Source organism: Centruroides vittatus, unplaced genomic scaffold (genome assembly GCF_030686945.1).
Source record: "Centruroides vittatus isolate TY-2023 unplaced genomic scaffold, ASM3068694v2 contig_817, whole genome shotgun sequence".
Classification (NCBI taxonomy): domain Eukaryota; kingdom Metazoa; phylum Arthropoda; class Arachnida; order Scorpiones; family Buthidae; genus Centruroides; species Centruroides vittatus.
In genome coordinates this window covers 39391-55707 of record NW_027122532.1, presented here as the reverse complement: position 1 = coordinate 55707, position 16317 = coordinate 39391, and the positions used below count along the sequence as shown (strand labels likewise).

The following is a 16317-nucleotide window of genomic DNA, read 5'->3' as shown; positions in this document are numbered from 1 at the left end:
GTTGTTGAGAAATTTATCTTGTTGTTAATTGGTTAATTTTTTTTATTATGTGTTTGTTTTTATTTATTTTTTGTTATGATGTAATCATTTTACTTGTCATTGTTTTGACTATAAGGATGATATTTCATAGTTTCAATTTTCTCTCTTTGTTGTTAATTGTAACAAGTGTACAATATAAATAATGGTGTATATAGTTTCAAATAAATTACTCTGTGATGATTTACATCAATGATGCTTAAACTTTTTGATTGGTGGACCCAGTTGTGCATAAGTTGTAATAGGTGGCCACAAATATCTTGTATCTATTTGTCATTTGAGTGATGTGTCATATGTTGGTGGGGCAGATTCTGCCCAGCAACTGTTGTAGTTTGATTTATATCATTCTGTCATTAGACTTTGCTTATTATCTGCATCCTTCACTTCAAGATGTTTTATTAATATGGCAGTTTTCAATTACATTTAAGGTTTTTTTTTCTTCTTCAGTACAGTACAAGTCTTGCTCTTAAGGTTTTTTTTTATTTTTAGTTTTGCATTGTTTTAGGCTTAGATCTGTTGTGCACTTAATACATGATACTATATGTTTTTAGGCTTTTATATTTACTAGCAAAAGTAAAAATATAAAATAATGGTGTTTAGCTTTAAGGCAGTGGTTCTTAGCCAGGGGTCTGCAGACTCCAAAGATTTGATAGAAAATTATCAGAGGTCTGTGGGCTTGTAAAGATAAAAATTAACTTCTTTTATTATTTTTGTATTATTGTGTGAAATTGTTAATTATTGTATTAAGAAAGATGCACATATATTACTATATTGTATCGTGTGTTGTTTTTCTATGGGGTCTGAGAAGGGATCCGTGATCTTTACCTATCTAGAAAAGGGGTCCGTGGAATAAAAATGATTAAAAACCTCTGCTTTAAGGCAATATACTCCAAACCACAACTTTAAAGCAAATAATCTATTGTGTTAGCAAGATATGCTTGTAATCACTTTCAGATTTGCATAAACTGATAACATTAAGCAAAGTAAATAGACTAAAATTACAAAAAATTCTGATTATATTTAGAGTAAAGGACACATTAAAACAATTTAAAGATTAATTAATTATAGTTATTACTAATAATAGTGTAATTTATCCAGATTGTTTGTCTGCTATCAGATTTATTGATAGCATAATGCCAGTAATTTAAACTGTTGTATTGTAAGCAAATAATGATTAAAACTATTAATGTTTAAAAACACTGATTAAGACTGATAACAGTAACTGATGATTATATTTTATCAGCCACATGTTGAGACTGATAACATGAAAAGAGAGTTTTAAAATGACTGTTCACTCAAAGATAAAGATGATAAATGAAGATGATAAATGAAGTTTTTGTAGTGTATTTTAACTTAGTTTTGGCACCTTCTAATTTTGATAACATTATTTCTGATTACAATAATTAAAAGTTTACTGTATTTGTAATGAGTCTAATAGTAAGCAGTGTTGCATCCAACTATATATCCATGTGTGTAATGATACATGATAAAAAGAATTAAAACCAAATAAGTTATGCTCACTAATTTGAGGGTTTTTCCAATATTAGAACAGTAATAGCTTTCTTTAAACCATTTTTCTAGTTGAAGAATGATAGAACAAATCGTAATTGGGATATGAAGGTTTGTAGAACAATAAAAGTCTTTAAAAAAATCTTATGCAAATAAAATTGATTCCTGAAATCTCTTAAACATTTGATTTTCTGTTTATATTTTAGTAAATAATAATCTGATGTAATTATTTATACTATTAAAATCAGTTAATAGTTGGATTGGGAATACAAATTTCATTTTTCAATGATATACTTCAATTTATTTTTAAATTTTAATACCTAGATGTGGGAAATTATAAATATTTCAAATGTAACTTAAATAAAAATAGTTTATTTTCTGATGATATCAAGATCAAGTAACTTTATACTATGCACACCACTCCATTATTTATTGTAATCTGATTAGATTATTTACAATATTTTTTAGTTGAATTCTTTAAAATTATATTAATTCACTATTCTTATAAATATAACAATTGCTAGTATTAGCCATCTGTTGATTCAGAAAAAAAGCTATAAAAGTGACTAAATTATATATCAGAATTAGTTTACATTGAAAAGTTTAAATGAAATATTGTAACAATTCTGAAACATAAATAAAGCATTGAAACATAATGTGTCAGACAATTATTGAAGAATTACAAATAAAATTGCAAAAGTTTTTAAATAAGTATAACTATAGTTACTAATTTAAAATGGAGCTGACTAATAAAAAAAAATACCTTGTAATTAATCAAGTCAATTAAAGCATAAGCTATCTGCAGTTAAATTTAGAAAAGAGCAGTTTTTTTTATATTTTTATATTTGATTTTTAAATATATGTTGTTATTTATAAAATTAAACTGCTAAAAAAATATTTAAAAATTTATAAACAATACAAATATTATAAATTTGCAATAAATTTGTAAATTTAAATGAAATGTTCATGTTTGCAAATATGAACATTTCATTTAATATCGTGGACTATAAAAATATCCTAAGTTTATCTTTAAAATACATTTCATGCTAAAATAATTTATTTATGTTTATTATTATTATATCCCATCAATTTGATTTGCTCTTGAGTTTTATCAGTATTTTCTTTTATAGCTGATAAATATATAGCTAACCTTATAATGCTATATATGATGCTTACCTAGTAAATGTTATAGTTAACCTTTAAATACGATAAATTTTATTATTCATACTTGATTTCGTTTTTTAAACATAAAAATTGAATTTTTTTCTCATTCTTTTGAAATTATAAATAAACTTGATTTTACTAATAAATATTGTTTATCCTGATTGTCAGAATTCTATAATAGCTGAAAAATTTGTTTTTCTATAATTTTGCTACTGCAATTCTGATATGATTATTCATCTAGTAAATTTGTTTTGATTGTACAGTCCTAATACATTTAAGTTTTGATTCAATTCATGCCTGAGAAAAATTACCATTAGTAAGTTTCCATATAAAAAAATCTTCAAGTCAGATGATATTTGAAATTATTGGGCTGCAATAAGGCTAACTAAGCAATTAAATACAAAGTAATTTGTCTCAAGATAGGTGGTTAGGCCACCATCTCAAGATAATTTTGATAATTATAATAAATTGTCAGGAAAATCTTATTTGCTGAATAATACATTATGATCTACAATGATCTTTATCTGTTTCTTTACAGATAGTTATATTTGAAAGTACAATATTCACTTAGAAGAGATAAAGAGACATTAACCCCTAGTGGTTATTGACAACAAATTGAAGAACTATTAATATGAAATTATTAATTTTACAAATCATCTAACACCTGATGCTGAGAAAACATTTATTAAAGAAACATATAATTAAAGACACACATGTTTCTTTAATAAATGTTTTCTCCGCATCAGGTGTTGGATGATATATTATTTATGGAGCTGAGTAGGCTACTTGGTTATTAATTTTACTTAATTTTATTGTTTATTCTTTTAGAACATATTTTTGAATTCATTAATAAACTTGATAAATTTGAATTCTTTAAATATGAGTTCTTGAAAGTTAAATCAAATTTGTCAAATTACTTTTGATAAACTTTAGTGTAGGATGTGGCTTGTAAGTTTTATGGATAACTTATCATTTAAAAAACAAATTTTTATAAAGAGCAAATTATTTTTTTTTCTTCTTAATGGGAAAATTCTCCATACTTTGTATTTAAAAATTTCTATAAAAGAGGTGGTTTTAAAATAAAAACTTACTGTCAAGTCATTAATAAAATCATGATTCTGCCAGAGTGGTCCTTAAAAAAAATAATAATGCCTTTTTTTTAAAGAGTACTTTCAAATACCAAGGAAATTTGTCATCTAGAAGATTCTATCTATATTGGTACATGTCTTATGGAAATTTTAGAGGTTTTTCTCAAATCCTTTTTATCTGTGGTGGTTTCAACTTATCATAATATAGCTTATATATAAACATCTCAATAACCCAATGTATTATTAATCATCCAACCATTAATCAAATTAATTGGGCAATATTATGCTACAATTAAGAATTAGAAATTAGAGGTAGGTATTAGGTGTTATCTCTTATTGAAAGCAGGAACTATAATTTTAATATGATTTAGAATAGTCTGGAAGAAAACAATCAGCCCAGAGTGGAGTTGAACCTGCAACCTCAACTTACAATGCAACTGGCTATCACATTACTTGGCATGGTATATATGTAATGCAATAGCCAGTTGAGTGCCATGTTGGAGTAGGCCAGTGGGTGTTAAATACATCCCCAGTCGGAGCCATAGGTAACCATTGGATTGTTATATATAACGTTTGTGTGTGTCTGGAAGGGAAGAGTTGCTCGGAGGTCTAGGTGGCATAACTGGTCGGCGCATAAGAGGTGGTTACCTCTAATTTCTAATTCTTAATTGTAGTATAATATTGCCAGATTAATTTGGCTGATGGGTGGATGAATAATAGCACAGCTTTGTTTATGTATTAGGAAGGAAACTAGTTTTAGAAGAGTTAAAATTACACTTAGATAAATTTTTCATAATTAGATTATTCCGTGCGATTGACCATATTTCTAAAATTAAGACAATAATTTTCATTTTTTTTGTCATAATGAAAATATTAATATAAATGAGAACAACAAAGTGAAAGTTTATAATTTCTTCAAAATTGAATAATTATTATTTAGGAAAATATATTATTAAATTTAGTTATCTGCTTAATATGTGAAAACAGGAAAACTTGGTAGAGCTTATTCTTTTCCTCTTACAATAATTATCTGTTTCATTTTAAATAGTCTGTTTATAGTATTTTATTGTATCTTTGTATTTATTTCAGCAAGCAGTGTTGATACTATAATGCAATTGTTAATACCTGTAGTTTAAAACATGATATTTTGATATGGTATATCAGTATTATCAAACTATTTCAATAGTAATAAAGTCTGGTATTTTATAGAAAAGAAACTATATATGGAACGTAGAATGTCCTAGTTGCTATTGGAAATTCTACAGTTTATTTTGTAAAATTATGAATAGTTATTATTAATTTAGCAATTATTATACAACAAACTGAAGATGACAGATCTGTTGGCAATTAATTTAATATTGCTGACTGACATTTACAAAAAAAAATTATAATGAAATGATAAAATCTCCATTTTAATACTTTGAAACTTTTATTTCAAATTAGGTACATTCCATCAAACATCATGAAGATATTTAATCAAAACATTAACAAGGGTCTTCTGTCCATCAAGATGCATTATTTTCTATACTTCGGAGGTAAAAAACTTTTTATAATATTAAAATTTTTTAATTAATAAAAATAGTATGTAAATATTAATTATATCGTTAGTAGAAATAATTGTAAAACTTTTAATTAAATGCTCAAAATAATAGAAAATTATAACAAAGAAACTGTATTTTATCATGATTGATCAATAAGAGAATCATAATGAATGACATCTTTTAAATGATAAAATGAACCATTCTTTTATTTACATTGATTATTAAGATACCAAGAAATTGTAGAATGAGACATATCTGATTCGAAAGTTCTCGAATTGCAAGAGTGTGTTCAAATGTGTATTTCCATTTCAAAATTTCCAATAATTTATGAAATGATTTGATAAAATGTCAGTTTTTAGGTTCTAACACCAACAATTCCATAAAAAAACACATTAAAAATGCTCTGATTTAGGTTTAATTAAGATATAAAATTTTTTTAGATAGCAACATCTCATCCTCAGATCCAACTGGTTTTCAAATATTAATATCTTAAAAAATATTTTGGTGCCGATTAAACCCGACTCCTTTTAATGTGTATATATTTATATTTAAATATATATATCTGAACATTTTTAGTATGATTCATAGCAAACTCTTTTGGAACTATTCATGAATGAGTTTTCAAATACTGTATTTACTTGCATATAAGACAAAGTTTTTATTTGTTTTTCATTGCTTCAAAAACCTAGGTCGTCCTATATGTGCGAGCAAAGGATTCTTTGCATTATTGCAATAATTTTTGTGAATCGTGTATTTGTATTTTTTACTGGATACTCACCTTTTGGTGGTGTTTAAAAACAAAAGCATTTTATCTGGGTCGTTTAAATAGTTCTTGTGTACTGTCAGGAGTAAAGTCGAATAGTAATAGGAAAAGCAAAGTTTTTGAATTGAATTCCAATTAGAAATTCCAAAATCACACGGGAGTCTAATATAAGTTTTAATCCATTCCCACATGAAAACGGATGATTATTTGGAAATCAGAATTCGGAGAAACTCGTAAGTGTAATCGACTGTTGAGAATTGGCAAAAAAGTTCCCAATTATCCAACTTTACATGAACAAATTATGTTGTCTATTTTACGAGATTTTCCTTAAAGTTTAAAATACCTGTAATTTTTGCTGGACAGTGTGTGCATTTGATATAAGATTAGAACTGTATTAATAAATCTAATTTTTATTTTGATCTTTAAAGTCACACCTCGTCCTATATGCGAGATCATCTTATAAGTGAGTAAATACAGTATATATAATTTTTAAATTTAAATCAAAATGCAGAATATATATTTCATTTAAAAGGAAAAATCTGGATTGCTTTTGAAGATTCGTTAAACAATTACCTTAATTTATGGATAATCGTTTCTTAGCGGTCTTTTAACATATTAATAATAGAAAATTAATTTGTTTATTTGTGAAGTTACAGGAAGTAATTGTTTATTGATATCAATTGCAAAATTTTAAACGTTATAGAATTAGGATTTTACATATCATTTTATATTTATGTGATTGTGTAATTTAAGTCATCTGATATATTAATAATAAATAATCTTTGTTTATTTATAAATTTGTAGTTATAATTCTGTACTGTATCGTATTGTATTTATTGGAAATGTATTCAGTACATTGAAAAATGATTTTCAAGGTCACACAATACAAAATCACTTTTACTTCTCTTAAATTTAAAATTGCAAGTTATGCAGTTTGAAAGGTATTTATTTAATTCCAGAAAGTGGTCTTAAAATAATCAAATGGTGCTCTTAACTTTGTTGACTTTCAAGGTCAACAAAAAGTCACATCTGATTTTATATACATGACTTCCAATGTAATTACATAAACAAAATTAATGTATCTTCAGTACTTTTTGAATGAAAAGGATGTAAATGACTTTAGATACACTATGTATATATAATTAAATTTTTTATATACAGTATTTTAGTTCATTAACATCAAGCTATTATAGATGTAAGAAAATAAGTATTTGAAGCATTTCACACTCATAACAGAATGAAGGCATACTTTTTTCTTTTGTAGAATTATATTAATTTATTTGCATTTTTTTATTAGTATTTGTAAAGCTTTCCTTTGTTACCCTATTTTGATTGTTTTATTTTTTAAAATTTCCTTAAATATGTATGTTTTAAAATTAAATACTGGTTAGTATTTCTCAGACAGGATTTATTAGGATATTAATATTAAACAACCCGAAGCCCTATATATATTTATAGCCAAACGATTGCCGTAAATACTCGGCTATAAATCCGCTAAATTAGCAGATTTATAGCCGAGTATTTACGGCGATTGATTAATATTTTTTCTTATATGGTTTCTAATATCTTTATTTAAATTTTTTCAATCAAATAGGGACAATATTTCATTAAAATGATCTTAATATGGTTTTTTCCCCCTTGCGTTTTGTTAATACAGTTTTATATTTTATTTGTTAAAGAGTTAAAAGAATTCTTTTGGATTTAGTAATAACGTTTTTCATTACTAAGTACAAAAACAGGCACACTGTAATATTTTGTGTTTTGTTTATAATTAATTATAATTTAGCAGATAAAGTAAAATACTTTTAACAGTACAAATTCATTTCCCTCTACTCAAAACTTAAAACTAAATTTGTTGATGATGCTGTAGAAATATCTGATTGTGAAATTATAAGAATAAAATATTAATTATAGTTTAAGATATTACTTAATATAGGAAATTAAATGAGTATAGTTTTCTAACACTGGTTTTAAATATGCCACATTGTTAGAATCTATTATGCTAAGATGTTTGGAAATGCAATGTGTGTACACAAGGTAATGATTTGATCAGGATTCCTTTCTTTTTTGCATTCCTTTATTAACACTAGTTTGTTTTACATAACTTGCATATCCTTATCATAGTCCCACTGTGTTAAAGAAGTGGTTGTTCTCAAATGTGGTGCTTTAACTGATTGAAAGTGCTCTGTAATTCTTTTGTCAAGTGACCTGGTGGCAGAGCCTATGTAATAAAAATCACTGTAGCCATATTGCATAAATACTTGACTTAAAGCAAACTCTATTTTCTCCATATCACAATGAAGGATATTCATCACAGTGGATGTTCTTCTAACACCTAGGTTAATATTGCATCTTTTGGTATATGTTGAAAATGTTCATTCCATTAATAAACATTTTTTTTTACTGGATTTTATCGTTTTTTGGTATATTTAGATGCAAGTATTGCTAGGAATTTGCCTTAATTGCTAAATACTTTTACTATTTTTTCTGTTAAAATTAATCTGCTACCTTTCTTTGAGCTCTTGAAACAGCTGCTTTGATGATATGGGCTATGCTGTTAACAAGAAGTCCGAACTCTTTAGCTACTTATCTGATGTAATACAGTTATAGTTCTCTATCTATTAGTAGAGTGGAATGAATAAATGCTCTATTTGCCAACTCTCTGAAAGCTGCTAATTTGTGATTAATTATATCATTAAACTTCCAATAGATGAAGGATTTGATTGAAGTTTGATTGCTTTTTATAAATGTTTGTATTGAGGCAGCCATTTTATCTGTGTATTGACATAGCTAAACAGTTGATGTTAGAGCCACCTCAAACTACTGCTTTGCAAGAGCAAAACGCTAATGAACGTGCGCTAGCATGCCTGATGGCGTCACAGGACCCACTCCTTTCTTCACGCCCAAGCAGTTATTATTCACAGTTTTTAAGAAGTCCTGAACTCTATCTCTGTCTTCCCAAATTATTAGCATGTCATTAACATAATGCATGATGAGACTAATATTTCTTAAACTTTGCAACAGTTTGTGTTTTCACCCAATCTAAAACTAGTTTACATTAGGTTAGCAATGTCTCCTGAGGTAATTTTAGATAAGCGTATCAGATGATGCTGGCTCTGTAGAGTTAAGAACATTTTTGATGAATTTCTTAATTTTTGGCTTCCTCAATTTAGTAAAATAAAGAACATAGGTGTTAATCATGGTACCAAGATTTAAATATTGTAGTAGATTGATAAAAAACAATAGTAAAATTATTTATAGTTCTGATATATTATCAATATTTTTAAAACTGAATTTAATTATAAATTAACATTAAGGATGATACTAATAATTTATTTATATTATTGACTTATTTTTATAAATTATATATTATGGAATCTGTATATTTATTAAAATTAAAAATGTGATTAAAACTAATCTCATCATTACATACTCAAACAAATTCTTCATAATGCTTTTATTCGTCACCGAATGCCACTAAGATGACTTTAGAATGAATAACACCATTCTATATTTCTTACTTATAGAATTCATTCATAATGTTTGTTCCCTGTATTATTTCTATATTACTGTAACAAATTTAGGTAACCTTGTTCTAACATTTTATCTACAAGTTTGGTTTCAACCTAACATTTTTAGTACATATTATTCATGTAATGATACAAAACATATTTAAGTGTTCAAGGAATTGGTTTGCGTCCCCTCATTCTTTTATTGAATACTACACCAGTGGCGTGCCGTGACATTTTATGATAGGGAAGCTGCATTTCTGTAAGAAGCCGACTTACAGGGGCAATCAATTAATTGCGCATCAGGGCCTCGTTCGTATTCGTTTGTTCGATAAGCCAGTAAAAACCGTATACTTCTTTAAATGTATTTTTAATAGATTATCTGACGTACTTATTAAATAAGAAAGTTCAATATAATTACCTCTGTTATTAGATTCAATAAATTCCCTATGTTTTCTAAATGTCGTTATATCTTGCTTTCTCAAAGCAAAAATATGTCTATTAATTTAGATATATCTATTAATCGTAATTATCTTGTTATAATTTTCAATATTTATTTTATATTGTCTACCAATGTTAAATTTTATTCTATTTTGATTTCCAAATTGCTTCAATTTTACAAAAGAATCGTCATTCGTCATAAATTTTATCGTCAAAATGTCAAAATTTTTTGTTGACGTATTTATATTTAATTTAGGCATTGGTCTTTCTCTTTTAATAACGTTTTCTTTTCCATTATATGGTCTCGAGCCAAAACTTTTTAAAATAAATTTTTGAATCACTAGCCACAATATAAGGGCTAAAATTAAAATTATAAAAAAAAAACTTACTTAGTAAAACAAAATGTGTGATGAATATACATACCTAGTACAAAAAATTCTTCAATTGTATGAATATACTTTTAAAGAAACTTATAATTAAATATAACTTTGTGAAGAAACGTACATAAAAATAACAAAATATTCTTTACTTTTTAAATCTTAAAACAGTCCACTTAGTGAAATAGCTCCCTACGAGTGGCTAATGAATGAAATCGGAGACGTCCTGGTAGGTGTGTGCGTGCCAAATCCCGAGGGTGCCGATACCGGTCAATGTCAAATGCCTCTTTTGTCGCATCACTAGTATATCTCAAAGGACGCCACAGGGCTGTTGTAGATTTTAAACGTTTCTCACCATAGCTGTAAAAATCTAAATATGTCAAACTTAACAGATTGTCCGTCGTTCGTTTTCTAACTAATTCGTTTTAGGGCCAAGTGTCAAATGTCCACGGAAATTTCCAAAATTTACAACTTTTCGGTCACTCTCATTGAACTGGAAAAATTTCAGTCTTTATTACATCTAATATTATGAAGAGATCAGAACCCCACTGTACTCGGCAAGAGATTGGTTCGGTTAAGCTTCTGTTTAAGTAAAATTTCGGCTCTTTCATCAGGGTTTTATTTATGTTTCTAATTCCCTAATCGCTTAATTATTTAACTACTACTTAAGTAGAAATAAGTCAAAACTAGTTACTTTGTACTTGGATATCTGTAGTCTTGGGAAAAAAGTGGAAAGAAATTTTTATGACAACTGATACATAAATTGTAAATTTAAAGAAAATAAATTCTAGAACTTTTTTTGTACCTCCTGCATCTCATTCATTAAATTTAGTTTTAAATAATGCTGCCAAAGTAACAGTTAATTTTTTTAACATTACACAAGAATTGTACATGTTTTTTCTGCATCCCCTTACAGATGGGACATACTAAATCATAATATCACCGGTTTAACATTGAAATCCGTAAGTAATATAAGATGGGAAAGCAGAATAAATGCAGAATAAATATATCAAATGTTTTAATGGATTTTTTTTAAACTCCTGTCAACTATACAGAACTATCATAAAAACATGCCAGTAAACTCCTATCGGTTGGGTTAAGTTGTTAATCTAGTCTAGGATGGGCAACCATTTTTATAACACGGGCCAGAATAAATTTTACGTTTTTTCCGCGGGCGTAGTAGTTAATTGACGCCTTCTTGTGACTCGTAATTTTTTTAGTCTGCAAATATGAAATAAATAAATAAAAAGTTAATTACTACAAACAAATAACAACTAACCCATTACAAAGCTATACATCCACCAAAGCCGAATTATCGGGCTAGAGTCGGCTATAATAAATAAATAAATAATTAATAAGACAATTTGGCACTAGAGCTTGGCGTTAGGCGCTATCTCTTACTAAACTTAATAATTATAATTAATTTAAATAAATAATTTTAATAATTTGGAACTGGAGGAAAAGTGGTAACATGTCTGCACGGATAGCAGAAGTTGCGGGTTCGAGTCCCGCTTCGGGCCGATTTCTTTTCCTCCAGTTCCAAATTATTAAAATTATTTATTTAATTTAATTATAATTATTAAGTTTAGTAAGAGATGGTGCCTAACGCCAAGCTCTAGTGCCAAATTGTCTTATTAATTATTTATTTATTATAGCCAACTCTAGCCCAATAATTCAGCTTTGGTGGATGTATAGTTAATTACTACGTTTATTTCTCTTATCGTTTTCAAAAATTACAAAGAATTGGAAAAATAACTATTAATTAGTTATTTTTTCAATTCAATAATCTATTAAAGATCTCATGGGCCAGATAGAAACTTTTCGCGAGCCGTAGCTGGCTCGCGGGCTGGGGGTTGCCCGCCGTTGATCTAGTCTACTCATGATTCACATAATCTGGCGAGGGCGGCCGAATATCTAGCAGGCAGGCGGCTAACAGCCCACAACCGGTTCGGGATATAAAATTAGAAGCTTTATGTGTGAAGCATCCACCAGCTAAACTGGGTGACGTTCGTGCTCTGTAAAGCGCATGCGCCAATGCCTATAATCTGGCTGATTGGAAACACCTTGTTTCGACATTCCTTCCGCCACTGAATTATTCGAATATACAATAGCAATCTTATCGTTTTTTTCACATGTAGTATAGAAATTTGTAAAAGATACATAATGCAATTATAATAAAATATTAATTTTAATTAATGCAAAGTACGTTAAAATATGAAAATTTATATTTTATAAAATACAAGGAAAGGTCATTAGAAGGTGGAATCGGCACTTCCATTGCTTCCAATGACGGCACGCCACTGTACTACACTACCAGGTTTTGTGTGCCATTTTCCTTATTATTGCTGGAGTAACACAACCACACACTTATTGCATTAGTTCCTGTTCTTTCCTTTTTATAAACGTAACAACTGGCAATTATAAATTCTTCAATGATTAAATTACTTGTATTGACCACAATTCATGTTCTTTTATCTGAAACAAATGACAAATGGAACATACAATTAATTTTCTAAAGTGGTAATGGGATTTTGTGCCCACCCGTGTATTAAAAATTCCTGTAATTTGAGAGCTATTTATACAGTTCATGAATAATGCTTATCTGGATTATGAAGGATACTTAGTGTTATTTTAACCTCCTTCTCAATCTAACTTTTTTGAAGTTGACTGTCCAAAAAGTGACAATTTTTTTTTTATCATTGATATTGGTATATAAATAATTCTAATGAAAAACGTGCAAAAAAGAAAGCTCCTACATCTGTTTTCTTTTTCTAAAAATAATTTTATTTGTTTACATTTATATTATTTTAATAATTATAAATAAAACAATTTTTTTTTTCCAAACAAATAAAATTATCAAAAACACTGCATAGACGCTAGCAGATTCCAAAATGAAACGAAATTTTCCGCCAAACGGCAAAGTATTTTTCGCAACATAATGCCATCTGTTGGAGAAATAGTGAAATAAAGATAAAACAACAGCAAATGCAGAGGCATTAAAATAAAAGTTTCTAGAGCATTTTTTCACAACAAATATGTGACATATGTCAAAGCCAAAAAAATGATCACTGTATATACATATGGGGATGCGACAGTGACTGAGAGGGGGTTAAGACATTACCAAATTGCTATAAGTCACATTATAAACAGTTTGTATATTTTTATATATAAGAATAAATATATTATTGTAATAAAACTTCTTGATTTTTTTTTTTCAGCTCAAGCTGGCATATTACCATTTCTTTCTGTGATAGCTGGACAGCAACAAATATCAGCTTCAGCAGTAGGAGTAATATTTACTATTCTTCCTTTCATTACCCTCATGGCAAAACCAATGTTTGGTAGTATTGCTGATCATCTACAAAGATTAAAGATTATTATAATTATATTTATTGTGGTATTGACTATATCTTATCAATGTATGAATTTTGTACCAAGAATATTTGCAAAAAATGAAGAAAGGAATATGAATATATCACTACATTGCAATACGGCCAGTACTTACTTTTCATTAAATGAAAAATATAATTCATCGTGCTTTCATTCTAAAACACACAATAATCACACAGCATGTGGTTTATCATGTCAACCTTGTAAATATGCTACAAATAACTCGGAAACTTTTGAATTTGAAAATTTTACAACATTGGACTTTGCTCTATGCAAACAAGATCATTTACAGTATTCAGTGAACATTGACAAACACAGAAAGGATGAAAATATTTCTGATACTTTTGTTATTAAAGAAGCAGTGTGGAGAAGTATGTCAGTAAAACCAGTATGCTTTGATGAACAACAATTTCATTGCAGTATGAAATGTAATATATCATTTGAAAATTGCATCAATAATGAAGTTATTTATAAAACTCCACAATTTTGGTTATTTTTTGTTTTTATTACTATTGCGTGGGTTTCGTCGGGTGTAATAACATCATTATCTGATGCCGCTTGCTACGAATTACTAGATGAAAGGAACGATCTCTATGGGAAACAAAGGTTGTGGGGTACTGTAGGTTGGGGTTTGTTTAGTCTGTTTACTAGTTTTTTAAATGATTTTGTAACAGGAGATTCACCAGAGAAAAATTATTCTGCCAGTTTCTATATGCTTGTTGCACTTATGATATTAGACTTAATTATTTTAATAAATTCAAATATTAAAAATGCTAAATTCTCTCAAACCTCTCTAAAAAATGTTTGTGTGCTGTTTTCTCAGATTCGTGTAGTTATCTTTATAATAACTGTTTTTATTATTGGTGCTCTTACAGGTCTTCATTGGTCGTACTTTTTTTGGTACATGACAGATTTAAAAGCTGATCAATTAATAATGGGTTTAGCTTTAGGTGTAGAAAGCTTTCTTGGTGAATTGCCATTTTTCTTCTTTGCAGGAATAATAATAAAAAAATTGGGCCACGTAAATACTATTAATCTTACTCTACTCTGTTTTTCAATACGTTATCTATTGTATTCTGTTATAAATAATCCATGGTTCGTTTTACCTGTGGAATTACTACAAGGACCAACGTTTGGTATATTTTATACTGCAATGACTTCTTATGCAAAAGTTGTGGCACCAGTAGGAACAGAAGCAACAATGCAAGGAATATTAGGAGGAATATTTGAAGGTTTAGGTAAGTTTATTATTATTTAAAATTGTTTTTATTTTATTTTTTAAATACAGTAGAGCATCGATTATCCAATCCCCGATTAACCGACTTATCAGTTAACAGACCGCGTTCTAGTCGTAAAAATGTGTCGCGATCGACTTGTCATCGGCATAGTCTAATTGTGGAGGGGAAGTGTGAAATACATACTATGTCTATACACTGTGTTTCAGTACGAAGGGCACTCACTGCTTATGAGTCGAGTCATAACTGCTTGCATACAGTTGCGTCGGTTACAAATATAATACATTAAGTCAAGATATCGCTAGCAATCGATCAAAATTGGCTTGGCGATTGACTTGTTGGCCACCCCTGCAGAAGAGCATCGATTATCCGACCCCCGATTAACCGACTTATCAGTTAACAGACTGCGTTCTAGTCGGCAAATTCAAGTGTCCGCTAGTGATGTGGCACTACGATATTTGGTTATGTCTTGGCTACTTTAATATTATTTTTGTTAAATTTTTGCATGTTTTAGCTGGCAGCACTGTCTCGACCATGAAAGGGAGGCTAGTATTTAAACCAGGCCTAATACACTATACTAATAATGTATTTTTTTATACTTTTTGGTTATCCGACCAACCCCAGTCCCCAATTAAGTCAGATAATCAATGCTCTACTGTATAATCGTCAAATGTTGATATTAATCAATTTGACAATTGTATCGAATAATGGAAGAAACTTATGGCTAGAAATTATCATTATATTACTATTTAAATGGTCTGTTTTGGATATTAATTTTGTGGTCCTAAATGTATAAATTTTCAATATAATAATTACTGGCTAGAATTTTAAGAATTATCATATTGTAAGGGTTTGAGTACTGCCTATCTTTGCAGAGGTTTTATTCCTCAATAATTATTGCTTACTAAATGAATTAATTATGAAAATTTTACATCAGTTAACTGAAATTGAATGTATAGTTGTTGAATGAACTGTATAGTTTTTTAAACATAATTTCACAGTATATAATATAATCTAAAAGCCAACCAATGCTGTATTTCATTGGGCTAGTTAACAGCTATAATACTAATAAATTATGAACCAGCTTGATACTAGAGGGAGGTATTATGTGCCATCTCTTAATAAATTTAATAATTATAATTTTAATTAAATAATTTAGAATAACTGGAAGAAAAGAATTGGCCTGGAGTGGGATTCGAACCGGGGATACTATAGATTACCACCTATGGAATTTTGGGACTTTGAGTATATTTCTGAACTGAGG

At 28.3% G+C, this 16317-nt stretch overlaps 1 protein-coding gene across 1 annotated transcript in view; it reads left to right on the top strand.

Moving 5' to 3' along the window:
• The window catches only part of LOC136982216 (major facilitator superfamily domain-containing protein 6-like), a 54114-nt gene that overhangs the window by 34274 nt on the left and 3523 nt on the right, over positions 1-16317 (top strand). The window contains exons 3-4 of the mRNA XM_067278653.1: positions 5241-5332; positions 13647-15056. Coding sequence (XP_067134754.1) covers positions 5260-5332; positions 13647-15056 — 1483 coding nt within the window. The 5' untranslated portion in view covers positions 5241-5259. The remainder of the gene's footprint in view (positions 1-5240; positions 5333-13646; positions 15057-16317) is intronic.